General features: G+C 38.0%; 1 protein-coding gene across 1 annotated transcript in view; it reads left to right on the forward strand.

Moving 5' to 3' along the window:
* The window catches only part of pcca (propionyl-CoA carboxylase subunit alpha), a 705,208-nt gene that overhangs the window by 48,284 nt on the left and 638,808 nt on the right, over positions 1–18,116 (forward strand). Inside the window, exons 2-4 of the mRNA XM_028799956.2 lie at positions 6,843–6,920; positions 7,228–7,275; positions 7,358–7,426. Coding sequence (XP_028655789.1) covers positions 6,843–6,920; positions 7,228–7,275; positions 7,358–7,426 — 195 coding nt within the window. The remainder of the gene's footprint in view (positions 1–6,842; positions 6,921–7,227; positions 7,276–7,357; positions 7,427–18,116) is intronic.

The raw sequence follows: 18,116 nt of genomic DNA on the forward strand, positions 1-18,116 counted from the left end.
GCATTGGAACAGTGCACCCTGAAACAAATCAACAACGCAAATATGCACAAATCTACATCCTGGATCCACATGACGCAAACTATCAATCAAAGTGCTGCATCGCAACAGGCACGGATTCAAAACGAAACACCTCCCATCTCAGACATACGTTAACGGCAAGGAAGGCTACAACGGGCGTCTCACACAGCACAGGCAAATCGATTACAGCTCCAAAACAACACGTCCCAAATAATACACATACAACAACGCGCCTCTCAAACGGCACAAGCAAAACATACACCGGGAAAATTCATTCGGATTAATGAATGTCATTTGCAATCATTGTCATTCAGTTCACTTCCCTGAAGAAACAACTGGCAATACAAGTAATACATTTACACGTTGTTGTCAAAAGGGTCAAATTAGACTGCCTTCTTTACATTCATATACTGAATATCTACAGAAGATTCTAACTGACGATGTACCTGAAAGTGAAATCTTTATCAACTGCATTAGATCCTACAAATCGGTATCCACTATGAACATTAACGGTGGCACTGCACGTGACATCCGTCTTCAAAAAAATGTTGTTTATTGATGAATGTACAATGGCATGAAGTCACTTACTCAACACCATTCATAAACTTCTACAAACGTTTATGAATAATAATATTCGATTTGGAGGAAAGGTACTTTTATTAGGAGGAGATTTTAAACAGTGATTAGCTATTCTTCCAGATGCCATGCACTCAGCTATTGTTCAGTGCACCTTAAAATACGCAGACAATTGGCATTGCTTTCAAAAGATACAGTTAGTAAAAAAGATACGATGTCCAGAACCAGATCATAACAATTGCTTATTACAACTGAGAGATGGTACACTCACCAATACAGATGGACTTCAGCCACATATTATTACAATTCCTCAAGCCTTTATCTGCGACGACTTAGTTACAGAGAGATTTGGAACAGCAATCTCATTAGACCAAATGCCCCTTTTAACACAACGCACTAGATTATGTCCAAAAAATATTAATGTGGAAAACATAAATACCCAAGTCATTCCATTACTTCCTGGAGAGACACAACTCTTTCTAAGCTCTGACAAACTTGACTCTGATCACAACAATAACCATCTTCATTGACCTTACAAGTTCTGAGCTGGAATTACCTTTTACACTTAAACGGCGTGTACAAAGAAATTTTCCAATAAACCTTTACACTGTGCCACACACTTTATTGTTTGCTTTCTATTTGCATCATCTACACCGTCACACTATTCTATATCTCATTCATACATCACGCTCTTTGTCATTTCCAACACCAGGGGTTGGCGAGCGAAGCGAGCAGGGGGCGGAGCCCCCTAGTTTGGATATAGTCATTCAGAGCCATTTCAGCCTCTGGGTTTCACTTCCTCACTATCCTGGTGGTAACAGGTTGCCTTCTAATAACAGGCTTATAACTGGGAATGAGATAAATCAGGTTGTAGTCAGATCTGCCAAAAGGTGCCAGTAGATTACACTTAAAGGCTGTTTATTACTTTTAACTTTCACATTCAGAGGAGTGGCCTTAAAGTCTTTCTTTTTTTTTTAAGTTACAAATGATCTGTTTTACTACTTGTTGAATCCACAAGTATGCTTCTGCTAATTTAAAACTTTTAAGATTTTTATTTTACAGTTCTCTTTTAGGAAATTGATATTTGAATAATGTGTTATATTCTGAAGTTAAAGAAAAATCACATTAATACTATGAAACTACCATTGACCATCATTATAATAAAAAGAATTTTATAAATGTGATGTTTAACTTGAGAAATGTGTTTATATATAAACTCTTAGCTGGAGTTCAAAATATCACTAAAAAGTAACAAAAGAAAGAATATGAATATGAATCCCTCGCTACTTCGCGGTTCACTTTTCATGGATTCACGACTTCGCGGGTTATTAAATACAAGTGATTGCCCGCCTATCGCGGAAGTTATGTTCCAGACCCATCAGCAACAGGAGAAAATCCGCGATATAGAAAGACCATATAAATAAACATTTTTATAGTTTAAGCCTTAAAATACCCATCCCACATGCTTTAAACACATGTAAACTTATAAAACACACTTTGTTAACACATATGATATGTGGATGTCGGGCTAAGGATATGAGTAACATCTCACTATTATAAAACATTTTAACTTCACGCAAGACAAGACAGTGAGACAGGAAAATTGGTGATGTACAGGCTTTTAAATTATTGACACGCAGAGCGACAAGCAGCACAAAGCCAGCACAAAGTCCACTTCTCCTTAGTGTTCATTCAGCTCCCCACCCCCTTGACAATGCGAAGTGGCAGGAGCGTACTGCGCCTCCGGGGAGGGGGGGTTTGAGCGAACGTGTTTTCAGCCCTCACACACCCCCACTCCTCCTCCTCCTTCCGAACGCGCAGAGCGACAAGCAGGCATTTTGGCAGAAGCAGCACAAAGTCCATTTCTGCTCTGCTCAGACGTCTGATCGCTGTGTGCAGTGTTGGTCTGCGGTGTTTAAGAATATATATATATATATATATATATATATATATATATATATATATATAATGTATGTGTGTGTGTATATATGTATGTATGAATATATTCATATTTTTTAGTGATGTTTTGAACTCCAGTGAAGAGTTGAAAGCATATAGTTTCATTGGAATGTTCAGTCTACTTGTCCTTCATATTTTCTTTGGAAGATATTCTATTGGTTGAGAATTTTCTTTCTGAAAAGTGATACATGCAACTACTGCAATAGTTAAATCCACTTGGACAAATCTTCAAGGTTGTGGATGTGTGAATAATTTCAAATAGAGTCTAAAAAGTATTGGGGTACCAATGGGATCGCTCCTTTTAATTTTCCAATATATAAATAAAAATGCAGTGCTCAGAGGCACAAAGTGAAAACAAAATAAGCGTCTTTTTTGGCTATGATAAAAGCTTTGGCTCCAGAGGGCAGGTCTGTCAGTGGGAGTTCTGTCCTTACAGTAAGCCCAGACCCAAATGAGAATCCGACATCAGTAGGTGTTGGATCTTTATAGTCCTGCTGCTGGAAGGGGTGGGGTTATTTTTCCCTCAAGGGGTGTCTTCTCACTGCTGTAGAGGAGGAAAATAAAAGATGAAGCTGTTTGTGTTGCCTAGGAGAGGGTGTCAGCATTGACATGGAGACCAACCAAACAATGCAGGGGTGTGAACTTGTATGGGGTTGGAGTTTTTCTGAGTATACAGCCACTGAACAGAAGTGTGGTTTGTCACCAGAGTGAACATGTGCCCCAGGAGGTAGAATCGAAATTGGGTAATTGCCCACTTTTTTGGGAGAGCTTCTTGTTCAATCACTGCATATCTGGTCTCCTGATCTAACAGTTTCCGAATCAGGTAAATGATAAGGTGTTTAGCCCCCTTGACAATCTGGCTGAACACAGCATCAAGGCTGGTGTCTGAGGAGTCGGTCTTGAGGATAAATGGCAGAGAGAAGTTAGGACAACTTAAGACAATAATACTGGAGCTGAAACGGGCTGATTTCAAGTCGCTGAATGCTGTTTCTGCCGTGGGGGTCCATGCTGCTGTATTAGGTCCCTTCTTTTTAGTGGAGAAACAGGGGTTGAACCTTTGAAAGTACCCCACTAAGCCAAGAAAAGCTTGTATTTACCTTTTTTGTCTGCGGCCAGGGTCAGTCTTGACTGTACCTTTTGATTGCTGGGTTTTAACCTGTCTTCTGTCATCACGTAGCCTAGGTATTTGGCATCAGATTGGCCAAATAAAAATATTTTTGGATTGATTTTTACACCGCCATCGCTGATGGTATGGGGAGGACAGCCAAGACATGCTGCAGATGTTCCTCATATTTGCTGAAGCAGATGACTATGTCCTCCAGATAGGCAGCACTGAAGGCATTACAAGGCTGGAGCAGTCTGTTCTCAAGGCACTGGAAGGTCGCTGGGCCCCTGTGTAGCCCAAGGGGTAGGATGCAATACTGTCAATGGCCTCTAGGGGTGCTAAAAACGGTTTTCCCTTTCACAGCTGCTGTCAGAAGGATTTGCCAATAGCCTTTAGTCAAGCGAGAGATCTGGCTAAATTGTTAGAAGTCGTTGCAAAAATGCCAACTTCGGTTTGGGTTTGGATCTAGAACGATCGGACTGGGCAACGGACTATGTTTTTCTTCAGTAACTCCAAGGTCCACCATTCGTCATATCTCCAACTCCACCTCAGCATCCTTAGCCTCTGGGTATCGGGTAGTATAATGAACTAGTATGAGGATGTACTTGTGAGCCCTAGTTGACAGTTCAAGGGGACCAGCAGTATCCATGCCGATCCTCTCGAGCGGTGTATCAGTAATAGGAAGGGCTACTAGAGGGGTGTGGTCCTGTTGGGGTGGTTGGGTTAAATAGCAATCTGGACAGGACTTGCAGTAACAGTGCACCTTTTTGTGCATGCCTGGCCAATAAAACCATTCAGTTATTCGTTTGAGGTTTTTTCCCCACTCCTAAGAAGCAGCAATTAAGTGGAAATGGGCCAGGTCACACACCTCGCGGCGGCAGAGCTGTTGGACGACGAGTTGTCCCTTTGTCTTGCCCTGGGGTTAAATCACCTGGTACAGGAGATAATTTTCAAAAATGAAATAAGGTGTGGGTGGCATAGAGTCTGGTGACTTCTCCGTTAATGACAGCTGCGGTATTTTTGGCAAACTTCAAAGAATTGTCTTTCAATTGCACACAATTTGGCAGGGAGCAAAGCTGAAGTTGCAAGGAGGCGAGAATTTGGGGCATGGGTCCAGTGTGACAGTGCAGAGTTGGGGATCATGGGTGTCGAGGTCAAGAGGCAGTCCTTGAGGCAGATCCCCCTGATATATACAATATCATACTGAGTGGCCACAACCTTACATCCTCTTTTACATTGTTGTGAAAAACCCTAAGGTGGACAACTTCCTTCCAAGCCCAGGCTTCTCTTCTGTCTCAGGCGCAGAGGGTCCTCATTTTCTTTACTTTGTGGCAGATCCTGGCCCAGTATCAGCGTCAGGAGGGCACAGCAACACCACTAGCACCCTTTGAAGTTGCTTATTATGTAGGAGCCAACAGAGTGTGGTGGGGTAATACTGGCCCTCGCCATGGAACTTTTGAGGGCGGGTTAATTTTCCATCCAACTGTTGCGATGGAACATAATGGGGACATAATGGTGGGCAACTATGGTGACGTTGCTGCAGAATCGAAAAAGGCTTGGACTAGATGTCTGTTCACACGGACTGCGGCTGTAAAAGGAAGCGTGAGAGGATTAGATGCGGCCGCAAAACAGTACCTGTCTCAATGGGTCCAAGAACTTTTGATGGCTTCATCTAAGGGCAGGTGGGCACTGTGTGTTCCAATTCCCCGCAGTGATATCATTGGACTTTTGTTGGAGAGTGATCCAGCCTCTGTGGCAGGGTCTAAGCCTCGCAAGATAATTTGGCCTTAAGTGTTCTTTTCCTTGGCCTTCATCGACTGGAGGGCCATGCTGTGGCATTCGATGGTCTCTACAAATTCCTCCATGTCGGCCCAGGACTGCCTCTGGACAGGACGGTCAAAGTGTTCAGGGCGGGAGTGTATGAGGAAATCAGTAGCCACAGTCTCTGTGACCCATTTGCTGGTGGTCTCCCTTGGTCGTAACCATCAGGGGAGCTTACCCCAAAGACAGAAGGGCTACGCCCTTGTGGTACGCTCTGGGTCAAAATGCCATTCCTGGCAGTGTTGAGCTTGGCAGGGGAGAATCAGACCATAGTAGGCTAATATTTGTCTTTTCAATGTGGGATAGTCCTCAGCAACATTCTCCTCTAAATCATAGCACACCTGCTGAGCTTCTCCGGTCAGAAAAGGAACAAGCACATGCGCCCAGGTATGTGCTGGCCAATGTTCACTGGCTGTGTTCCTTTCAAATATTAAAAGATGGGCTTTGATGTTGACCTGGTGGCGCATTGGAACGAGAAGCTGAGCTGGTCCTTGTTCTTGGCTGAAGTGGTGTGCATCCGTGGTGTGCTTCTACGTTGGCCAGTTCTACCTGCAGCTGATTAACTTGTTTGGCCAAATGCTGGATGGCCTCCTCGAGGTTTACTGGATCTCTCATCACAGTAAAATAAATCCTTCTGACTTTGACAATTTGTGGATGGGTGAATAATTTAAAATACAGTCCAGAAATTATTGGGGTGCCAGCGGGTCGGCCCTTTTATTTTTCCAATATTTAAATCAAAATGCGGAGCTGGAGGACAGAAAATGAAAACAAAATAAACAGCCTGCTCGGCTATGATAAGGCTCCAGAGATTAGGTCTGTCACTGGGAGTTCCATCCTTACACGGGGCAGGGTTATTTTCCCTCAAGGTGTGTTTTCTCACTGCTGTAGAAAAAGATGAAGCTGTTAGTGACCGTGCCCCTTCTTTTCCCTAATGAGGTATTTTATACCTGTGATGACCCATATATACCATGTGTGACAAGGTATATATCAGTATTTTAGTGAGAATGGAGTGTTTCAATCGGTTTAAAGCTAGTTGAAGCCAATTGCCAAATTTTATACAGTAATGCTAAAATTACATACATGAATGATATTTTTATGTAAATTTGTCCTCCTAGACATAATGGGAGACCTCATTCACAAACTTAGGTCTATTTAAGAATTTGCTTAAGTATATATTTAATATTCTGAAGCTAAAATATTTTTTTACTTTTTACAGTATTTTTGTTACGAACATTCATTGAGTTCTAAGCAGGTGTCTAATGTATTTAACATTTGATTGTTTATGTGTTAGAAAAGTCAGACAAATGTTATAAATGTCACAGATACTAGCATGTGTATAATCTATTTTGTTTTTTCTTCTTAGAATGTCCATTTTAAATTGGGGTATCGCATTGTTGCATCTCGAAAACAATACTCAACAGTTTATGATCCAAATGAGAAGGTACTTTTAAAATATTATATCAAATAATTGCATATATTTTAAAATATATTTTAAATACCTTATTTTAAAAACAAAAATGTATTAAAGGAAGTAAATTTAGTTAAACATAATGTTAGTAAGATATAATTTAATATTGTTTTGCATTATTGACAGGGTAACATTATAAGACACAAATATATATTTTCATCTATACAGAGAGAGAGAGAGAGAGAGAAAAAAAAGCCTAGCATTACCTCTCTAACTCACAATAAAGTTCCTGTATGTTTACCCCTGCACTTATGTTTGCTTTTTCCTTCTTTTTGAAAAGACGTTTGAGAAAATACTTATCGCCAATAGAGGGGAAATTGCTTGTAGGGTAAGTCATTTTTGTGATCACTTTTCTCAGAATATTTACTCATCTTATGGTTAGACTGAAATTAATTTTTAATGTGTTGTAGATTATTAAGACATGTAAGAAGATGGGAATCAAAACTGTTGCAGTTCATAGCGATGTCGACTCCAATGCTGTAAGTTTAACTTGTGTATTATCAGTTCTTCCTCTTTATTAATCTATTATTCAGAAATCCTTGTAAATGAAAATTTAAAGAGAAAATTATTTCCAATTTGATAGGTTACTTTGTTTTTTGTGCACCATAGGGTGAACTGAAGCACAGGATTATTGATGTTATCAACCCATGTGGTGTAGCTAAGAAGTAGTAAACTCAAACCTCTGTATTGCTAGTGGTCTGGAAGTAACTAATTTGATTGGATTTGAATACCATGGCCTTAAAAACTGGGTAACTGAAACTCCTGAGAACACGATATGCTTCTGGTCAGTGAGCTTTTGCCCCTTCTGCAGCATTGATATGCAATCAATTTTTGCCTGTCACATGTCGGTTGTGGCTGTGGAATTAAGGAAAATTCTGATAACTGATGATAACATATTTCTTAAACAAGTGCTTTTTATATGGTCAATGTTAGCTTCTGCCATAGTGTACTTTATACTACTTGTGAATTGTTTTGTATAGTTTCATTTGCTTTCTGTGAAAATTTAAGACGTGGAAGGTAAGATTAAACTTGATTATAATTTTTTTTTTTGTTCAGGTACTTAATTTTTAAAAGTTGTGTGGGATTTACTAAAATTAAATGCAGGAAGATGTAAGTCATATCACAGTACTTATGTGGTTGTTGGGGTATATGAAACAGTGACCACTGTATCTTATATTTCATAGTACTACTATATTGTTTTAAAAACTTTCTTTGTCCAAGCGTGTTATTCATTGTGGTATTTTTTTATTCATTGTGAGGTATTTTCTTATACACAGATATTTACCTACTCAAGGTGATATGATAATTTATGAAGCCAAATAATATTTGTTACTAAAGAATATTTTTAAGGCAAGTTTAAGTTACATGTTTCTTGTTTTTAAAATAATTTTATGTTTTTAAAGAAATTTTACACAGTTGTAAAATGATGGCATATCACTAGTTTGAATTGGAATTGAAAAATTGTACCATTTTCACTAATGAAACATTAAACATCCTATATTGGCATCTTTATTAGCTAAATGTGCAGTATCCGTGGTATTGTCTGCCTTTTCCAAAGGATTTGTGGTATATCTCTTTGGGAAAAATTGTGCTCTTTTCAAAAAATAACTTAAGTTCAAATAAGACCTATTAATCTCTGTTAAATAGTGATTGTAAAAGATGTTAACTGATGGGCACTAAGTAGTGAAACGGTTTAGGTATTTTACATGTCACACTGATGTGTGAACAGGCACTGAGGGTGTCCTAGGAACTCTTTGTACACACAATAGTTGCAACAGTGAGACAAAATTTTAAGTTCAGAAAAGAGCCCAGTGCACTGAAGTTGTTTGTTTTTTATGGGTGTTTGTGATGGGGATTAGAAAGTTCAACTGTGCTAAAGATGTGTTTGGCTGATGACTGTGAATCCTGAAAGCAGTGGATAATGTAGAAGAGTCTGGTTAAAGCACCTTTTCAGCAGTACCTGAGAGGTATTGATAATAAATACTTGGAAATTCATTGATTGGGTTGGGTGATGTCTGCTTTTTTTTCCAAGGGTTGTGTGGGATTGCTTGCAATGTTAGGAGGAGGACAAAGATTGGCATCATCCCAACTGACTGGAAACGGGACTTGTCGTCCCTATCTGGAAAGGGAAGGGTGATCGCCTGGATTGCGGCAACTACAGGTGGATAACACTGCTCTCGGTGCCGGGTAAGGTAGTTGCTAGAGTCATCCACAATAAGATCCGTGATCACTTGCTCACCTACCAGCGACCGGAACAGTTTGGTTTTACACATAAGAAGTCTATCATCAACCGCATCCTGGCACTGAGAGCTCTCATGGAGCGCAAATGGGAATATTGGCAGAGTTTCTTTGCAGCCTTTTTCGATTTTCATAAAGTGTTTGACTTGGTTGATTGAGCTGCCCTGTGGGACATCCTGAGGGTTTGTGGGATCCCCTCGTGATTGCTGGATATCATGGCCGGCCTATATACACTGGTACTGTGCTGTGCAGATTGGAGGCAGAACCTCTATGTTTTTCCCAGTTGATTCTAGGGTTCATCATGGGTGTGTTCTTGCTCCTACTTTGTTCAATGCTTGTATGGACTGGGTGTTGGGCAAGGTCGTGGGGTCCAGCGGCTGTGGGGCATCTGTTTGGTGAAGAAAGATTCACGGATCTTGACTTCAGTAATCCAGTAGTATATCAAAGTGAAGTTGCTATTAGCTGGTTCAAGATGAGCCTTTTGAGGTGGTTTTTGCATCAAGATAGAATGCCCTCTTGATGCCTGTGTGGCTGGTTTCACACACTAAAACCTATTTTCATCATGAGGAAAAGTGATTAAAAGGTGAGTGAGTGATGTTTCTGTCAATAGATATTTTTATTTTCAAATAGTCTGTTTCATAGCATGACTTTTCTTTTTTATCATATTTGATTTTGTTTTTATTGAAATGTCATTTATTTATGTCTGTCATATCTAGATTGTATATAAAGCCAAGTAAGGCAAAAGTGTTAAAGTTCGGATTTGATGTGATTATGCCATTTACCAACAAAGAGACCTTTCTATCAATATCTCAATACTGTAATTCACAACATTCACTTTTCTTCAATGTGTACAAAACAGATTCATCTGAAAATTGTACACTGGACACACCTCTCCAAATTAAAGCTATCTAAAATATATCAGTAATTAGATCATAATTATGAATGATGCCAAGTAGCTCCAGTCTCGCTTGGACATATGTTTCTGGACTGTCCAAAATTAAAACTCTTTTTTAGTAGTATTTTTTCTTACCTTTCCAGTACTGTAGGATTTATAACTATTGTAAAACCTTTTATAGCAGTGTTTGGTATTTAGACTATGGTGATAAACTGACCACTGGTAATTACACTACATTATTAATGCTTCATCTAATTCTGATCGGTTGGAAGAAACCTAAAGCAATACTCAAAGGAAAAATTATATATTATGTAAAACTAGAAGAGACTCAATTATTCTTTGCATGGAGCTGTGCAGAGTTTCTTTAAAATTTGCTGTGAATTCATTCATGGGTCATTAACTGTATTTTAATTTTCCAAAATGTTTGCTATCACCATTTGTACTTTTGATGAACTTTTCTTATGTAATACACCTACTTTCCAGAGCTCAGAAATATTTTTGTTAATTATTTAAATAATTGTTTTAAGAATTAAGATCATCCATCATTAATTAAAATCATCCGTCATTAATTAAAATCATCCATCATTAATTAAAACCATCCATCCATTACACTGGTCAACAAGCATTTTGCTAATGGGATTCTTTTTAACAAATTTCACTTTCTGACTCCAAATCTGAAAACCGTTTTCGTCCAGCACATCCCGTTTTTTAGTTATGATGTTGCAAGTCTTGGACAACTAGGGTGACTGGACAGTAAAGGCGATGCATTTAAGAAATAAGTTTGGTCTTGAGAAAAGTGATGCCAAAATTAAGGAAAGTGTTTCTGTTGGCCCTGAAATCCATGAACTGATGCTTGACGATGAGTTCAAAAAGAAACTGAAGCCAACTGAATTAGCACCCTCATTCGTGCAGGTTGTCTAGAATTTTCTTGACAGTCACAGAGCAGAGAATTATACTGAGCTTGTGGAGAATATGCTGAAAGTGTATTAGCTTATGGGAGCCAGAAAGTCACTGAAGACGCATTTTTTATATTCTCATCTCTACTTTTTTCCACCAAATCTAAGCGATGTCAGAGATGAGCATGGGGAAAGATTTCATCAAGATATAAAGGTGATGGGAAACTGATATCGGGGAAAATTCACTCCAAGCCTGATGGGTGACTACAGTTGGTTTCTTGCAAAGAGAGATGGATGTGCTGTACAAGTGCAAAAGTGAGTGCCTCCAATAATTTTGGGCATGCTGGCCTCACTTTTACAGTATATTGAGGTAAATTGACATAAATATACTTTAACGTGTCTCTGGTATCGTCTTCTGGTTTGCTTTCAGAATAAACACATCAAAACAATTTTGGTGGGACACAGTCCAAACTTCAGATATCGTGTTGAAATATTATATTGATTTTCAAATGTGTCATAACATCAACGATGTGTATTTCAAAAACCTGACGTGCTAGCTTAATTCCGATTTCATATATGAAATCAGTGTAAAAAACTTAATTTAATAAAGGGAAGTGAAGTTCCCAGAAGCAAGCAAAAAATATTTTTTTGTAGACCAGTTATCCAACCCGCTACATCCTAACTACAGGGTCACGGGGGTCTGCTGCAGCCAATCCCAGCCAACACAGGGCGCAAGGCAGGAAACAAACCCCGAGCAGGGCGCTAGCCCACCGCAGGGCACACGCACACACACTAGGGACAATTTAGGATCGCCAATCCACCTAACCTGCATGTCTTTGGACTGTGGGAGGAAACCGGAGCACCTGGAGGAAACCCATGCAGACATGGGGGGATAATCAATTAAGGAAACTTTATTAAAGAGAGGTGCTAGGCTGTCAGCTGATGGGTACTAAGTAGTGAAACAGCTCGGATGCTTTACATGTTTGAAGGATGGACAGTAAAGGCTGGAACAGGCTTTTTATTAATAACCCCTTGAGTTATAGGCACTTTTTTTACAGTGGGGCAATAAAAAAAAATTAAGAGTTTTTTCTTATAAGTTGTACATTTTTCCCATCACAGCTACATGGCTTAGTTACTGTATACCTCACCGGAACACTCAAAAAAAAGTACTTTTTAATTGTATGATGATGTATGGTGTAGTTGTAGTAGATATTCAATTTGTTTGCAGTATTTATAGAAAATAGCAAGTACAGTATAGTTAAAATAAAAAGAAATATTCTACTTGGAGATTCCAGCTGTCCAATTTCAGCCACCTCCTTATGGTAAATTGCTTGCAGACAAAGGCAATTAATCACTGGTGAGGGCATATCCAAATCAAGACCCTCTTCCTAGATAAAGTGCCCTCCATAAACTTTGGGACAAAGACACATTTTTTCCTTGATTTATCCCTCTGCTCCACAGTTTAAATTACAAATCAATCAATTAAGACATGATTAAAATCACAGACTTCAATCAGTCATTGCACTGAAGGGATATGTAAAAAGTACTAAATATGACTTCTTTAATATACTTGACATTGTTATGTCCTAAACATTATGGTACAGTGAAAAGGAGAGCTATGCATAAAAATTATTTCTTCATGATGTGACAAAAGTGTATGCAAATACCCTTAAATTAAAGTCTGCAATGTTCACTTTAATCACATCTGAATTGTTTGATTTGTAATTTTAAACTAGAGCAGAGGGGTAAATCAAAGAAAACTGGGAATTTGTTTTATTATTCTGGAGGTATACTTGTGAACTTGCCCAGAAAAGTATTATTGTCTCAGTAGCAAGTCATGTTTCTGTACAATATGTCTACTTATTTTTCTTCTTTATAGATGAAGCAATATATTAATAATGGTGGCCCAAATATTTTAAATTATACCTCAATGTTTTAGGAATTCTGTGTCAAACAAAACGCCACATAAGACAGAGGTTAATCACGGGATATGGTGTGTGAATGTGAGTTTTTTTTAAATTGGATGTTTAAAATGTTGTAATAAAAGGAAAATCAGAATTGTGAATTATTTTTTGTTTGCTTTAATTAGAAGTTCTTAGAATTAAACAACAGTCAGGGACCTCAGGTTTAAGAGTGAATGGGACCGAATCAGATGTAAAACAACAATTTAAGGGCACAGGAGAAGCATTTGGAAAATCTGCTGCTTGTAAACTTGTACATCAAAGTGCAGATTAATGGAATAAAAAACACTATGTTGTGAAGATAACAAGCTAACCATTCAAAATTAATTAAAGGCTGATTGTGGAAGTGAAGTGCAAAAACAGATTAGTAAAAATCTGCAGCTTTGCATAGTGCATCTGGAGTAACATGATGCCAAAATTAGTGTGGCTTGAACAACCTTTCTTTGAAAACAGAATGTCAGCTTTTGGCTTTGAATAGGACTTTTTTAAAAATCTAATTATTTTCCCATAGTGATGCTCGATCCAACAGCCATAAAGTATACCCACTTTGATTCGGAAAACTAATAATTGTAACTTAATACTTAGTTAATTTTTTGTAGCTGAGTAATACGTCTTCTAAATCAGTAAGAAAGTGCACAGCAGCAACTTACATACACACAAACTCTATGTGGTGTAAGGCGAATCAGCACAGAGAGTAGCTGTGAGTAGATGAATGCCGCTTGCAGGTAATAGAAGCTTCATAACTGGCTAAAGAACTTATCCATCTTCACAACATGAACTGAAAGATCAGAATGCATGAGTTATGTGCCTTTTTCTATAGGAGAGAAAAGATCTATCAAAGACAAAGTTCAGCTAAGCTTTTGTAATTGTTTTCTGTTTGGTGTCTTTTGCCTCTGTATATAAAATGTGTTTGTGTGTGTGTGTGTGTATACAAACGATGCATAGTGATATATGATTAATATTTGTATCAGCAGATAATAGATTAAAATGATTTTATTGGTTTTGGACCGGTGACTAAATTTGACCAATAATTGAAACAGATTATTTTATGATGCATTCACTATGTTTTGCATGAACAAGATGTTTAGGTGACGCTGAGCTATTATGCGAAATGTCTGCAGTGTGGAAGTTTTTCAAAGTGAGAAAGACATAAAATAAACCATTTGTAACATCATTATTTGATTAATGTTTTGCGCGGAGGGAGCAAAGTGTGTAATTTCAATACCACCAACTTGATTAAACACTTGAAAACATGCCATCCTGACAAATATACACAATTCTTTGAGCAAAAGAGGAAAATCCTGTGCCACCGCAGTTGTTCAGTCAATTACATGAAAAATCAAAGAAATTTGATAAAGATAGCCCTAAACCTCAGACAATTACTGCAAAGGTGAGAGAATTTATTGCTCTGGATAATCAGCCATTTTCTGTTGTCGAAGATGCAGGATTTCAAAGGCTGATTGAGGATCTCAAGTCCCGTTATTTGCTACCTGATTGAACAAGACAACACATGTAACATTGCAAACGCTATGGAGGAATGCGGTATTCCAAGTTTGCCATGTATTTCTCATACTTTACAGCTTGCTGTGAATGACTGCGTACTATCCCAGCACAGCATCTTAAATGTAATAGTGATCGGCAGTAAAATAGTCTGTCATTTTAAACATTTACAATTAGCCAACTCTTGTCTCTAAACTATACAAACTGAACTTGGTATGCAGCCAAAAATGCCTAAACAAGAAATTTCAACTAGATTCAACTGGATTAGCACATTCTATGTGCTGCAAAGCTTGCTAGAGCACAAAAAGAGTCTTTGGGACTTATGCCTCTGATTTTGAGTTAATTGCAACTGTAATGCCTAACCAGTAGGGTTTGATCGAGAACATAATCTCACTCCTTGCTCCATCTGAACAACTGACCAAAGAAAATTGCCAATCTGAAGCCTTGGCTTCTAATGTTATTCCTCCAGTTAATGCATTAAAAAAACTGTTGACTAAGGCCGGGTTTATACTTCACGTGACGTGGCACGTACACCTGCGGACGCTACTGCTATGCATGTGTTGTACTGTTTATACTTGTGCACATACTTTACATAAATCTGGAAGATTCTACTAGGTGGCAGTGCGAGATATCATCACGATGAGAAAATGTTTGGCTTCGCTGTGTTGTGAATTACTTGAAACATCTATTACATTTCGAGGACCCCTTTCCACAATATCTCTGAAAAGAATGGATGTTTAATGATTACATCCATCAATCCAGTGATGTGCCCATTCCAGCATACATCAGGCACGAGGCAGAAACAATCCCAGAACAGGACATCAGCTCATTGCAAAGTGAATGCAAGCACTCACATACACTAGCGTCATTTTAGCATTAAGAGATCTCCAAACCTGTATGTCTTTGGAAGGAAACTGGAGCACACTGTGGAAACCCACCAGGAAAACATGCAAACTCCAGGCAGGGAACAACAGGAACATGACTCCTTATGAGACAGCAGCTCTACCACCATGCTGCCCCCACATGTATAATTATTAATTGTATTCATTATTTAAATTAAGTTAATGAGTTATCTGTAAAATGTAATATACATACTTTAATGCATTTCATCATGAAAGTGATATCAAGTATAAATCTAAGGATTCTAAATGTGCAAAGAGCTGGAATATCATAAATTTAATGAGTTCTGTGTGGCAATTGCTGCTTGCCACAGCAGTCAGTGCAAGAGGAAGCCCCAGTAGCACATAGCTATTAACAGCTGGGTCGGTTTTAAGACGTTTACAATGTTCTACATTAATGACAAAACAAAATACTAGATTAAAGTGGAAATTTCTATATTAAAGCCAAAATTTCCACTTTAATCTCAAAACAGACCATTTCACCGTGTCACTAATTTTTTTTCTCTGTGGCTCAAATACGCTTCCATACATTCTGATGCTGTTGTGAAGGTGAAAAAGAAAAAAAAAGATGGCATAGAAGATATGTGAGGTCTTTAAAATGTATCGCGTCATTACGATGGGGAATATGCAACGCTTGAAAAGCACCATGAATACATTTGTATGTCAGCATTTTGCTTCACCACATCGAACCATTCATCAAAGTTCATCAAAATTCATTTGCAAAGTGGCTTGCTGTCACATGTTGATAGTAAAAAGTCTTTACTTTTCTTCACATTCCAACTTGAACACACTGTGCCTCCACTGTGCAAACAAGTGATTCACAGGTAGATTGTCCACCACAGGAAAAGGCCAAGATAAATGATGCGTGCTGTTCGAAGTGTAAAACAAAATTCTTGAATAAAACGCATTGATGCCTTGGTAAGACAGCCAGATGGCAGCACAAAAACAAACAAAAAAAAAAAACCGAAAAAGTAATTGGCTCTTGGGAGATCTTTACAGCATTATTATAAGTAATAACTCAGATCGAATATCACTGTTCTAATATTATTTGAATGTATAAAAAGTCTTGGATAGCAAGAAAAAAATGGCAATTGAATGTAAAAGAGTGGTTGTTACACTTAATTCAACATTGTGTGATTTAAGATGTGCTGTGGAATATTGTGGGATTTGTGACAGTGTGTGTCAGCTCCTTTGTCCATATAACAGGCACTATGTTTCAAAAAACAGCAAATACTGTACAGACATGCATTCAAGCACCAATCACTTTTACCCTTTGTTCAAATACCGTATACTTATTTTTAATATAAAGATTCATATCTTAATCTGACCGGTATGGTAAAAGCCAAACTGCAGATCTATCTTTCAGGTGTGAAAGATGGCACTGAATATAATATATGTTTGCATGCTATTCAGCAAGTGGAGAGATTTCTGTCAGTTGCTCCAATACCAAAGAATGGAAATCCACTGAAATACTGGAATAACAACTGGACTTGGTGTCCCACCATTGCCAAAGTAGCACGCAAATTTTCGTCAGCCCCTTGTACTAGTGTACAGCGAGAGATCATTCAGTGCGGCTTCTAAAGTTATCAACAAAAAGAGAAACAAAATTCCTGTGACCAATGGAGAGATGTTCTTGTCCGTTGAGAAAAACCTTTCCATCATGCTAAAAAAATAGTATAGAATGATAAACCTCCAGAAAAAAAGTTGTTCTTATTTATATTTTTACCATTGTACCCTTTTTCATTCTTTCACTTGTGGTTAGATTTATTCCATCCAAAAGAAAGAAAAAAATTATTATGTTGTATTTAATAATGTAACCTGTAATACCAAGGATCTGATAACAAGCTAAGTGTGGCTGAGCAGAAAACATTTTAATGATTGTAAATAATCGGCAAACGTTACTGTTATTCTTAAGTGGCATTACTTATTCCTTTGTAATTGTATCATTTTACCCCTTTTTTTAATTTTCATGTATTCAATTATTGTTGAATTTTTTCGTTGTGTGGTGGGCGCAGCAATGCGGTATCAGCGCATGCTCCCAATCTTTTCCCCGTCTGTTCTGCTTGCTGAATTTGTTCAATCAAAAAGAAAGAGAAAAGTGTTATTAAAGTAACAGGCTCCAAAACTACTTTCCAGATATCCAACAGGTAGCTAGCCAAATGTGGAAGAAGTCATTTGCTTTTAATGATTGAATGCAGTATGCAAAATTGTTATACAAGTAAATGTTACATTTCTGTGTAATTGTCATCCTGACAGATGAAGTCTCATTTTTCTCTATATCTTATAAATGTGTATATCGGCATTGGAATCTGCAGATAAGCACATGTACAATATCGGATATTGGCAGCAGCCCAGAATTTCCATATTGTTGCATCCTTAATGTATAAACTTGCATATAAAGTATGTATACTTTCATATATTCATCTTTTATTATACTTCTGTTATAAATTGTTTTGTTTATTTCAGCACACGTGTTTGGGTTTATTTATGACCGCAAGTAGATTGCCATGTCGAACCACAACAGAGAAAGTAGAAGTATTATTGTAGACTTTCGCCAATTTGTGAACCTTGTTCATAAATTGTTTAGATCTCTTCATATTTTGGGTGTCCTGGCTGGGAAGTGAAACAGAGATCTCTCACTCAATCTACAGTACATTTAACTTGGTGTCCCTTGGAGGTGTCTTGTTGATTGTTTTAATTGATTACCAGCATTGCCAAAGGTAAAAATAATAGTTAACTGAGTGATCATACATCCCTTCCTACAGCATGCTGCTAAATTC

This window comes from Erpetoichthys calabaricus, chromosome 4, assembly GCF_900747795.2.
Source record: "Erpetoichthys calabaricus chromosome 4, fErpCal1.3, whole genome shotgun sequence".
NCBI lineage: Eukaryota > Metazoa > Chordata > Cladistia > Polypteriformes > Polypteridae > Erpetoichthys > Erpetoichthys calabaricus.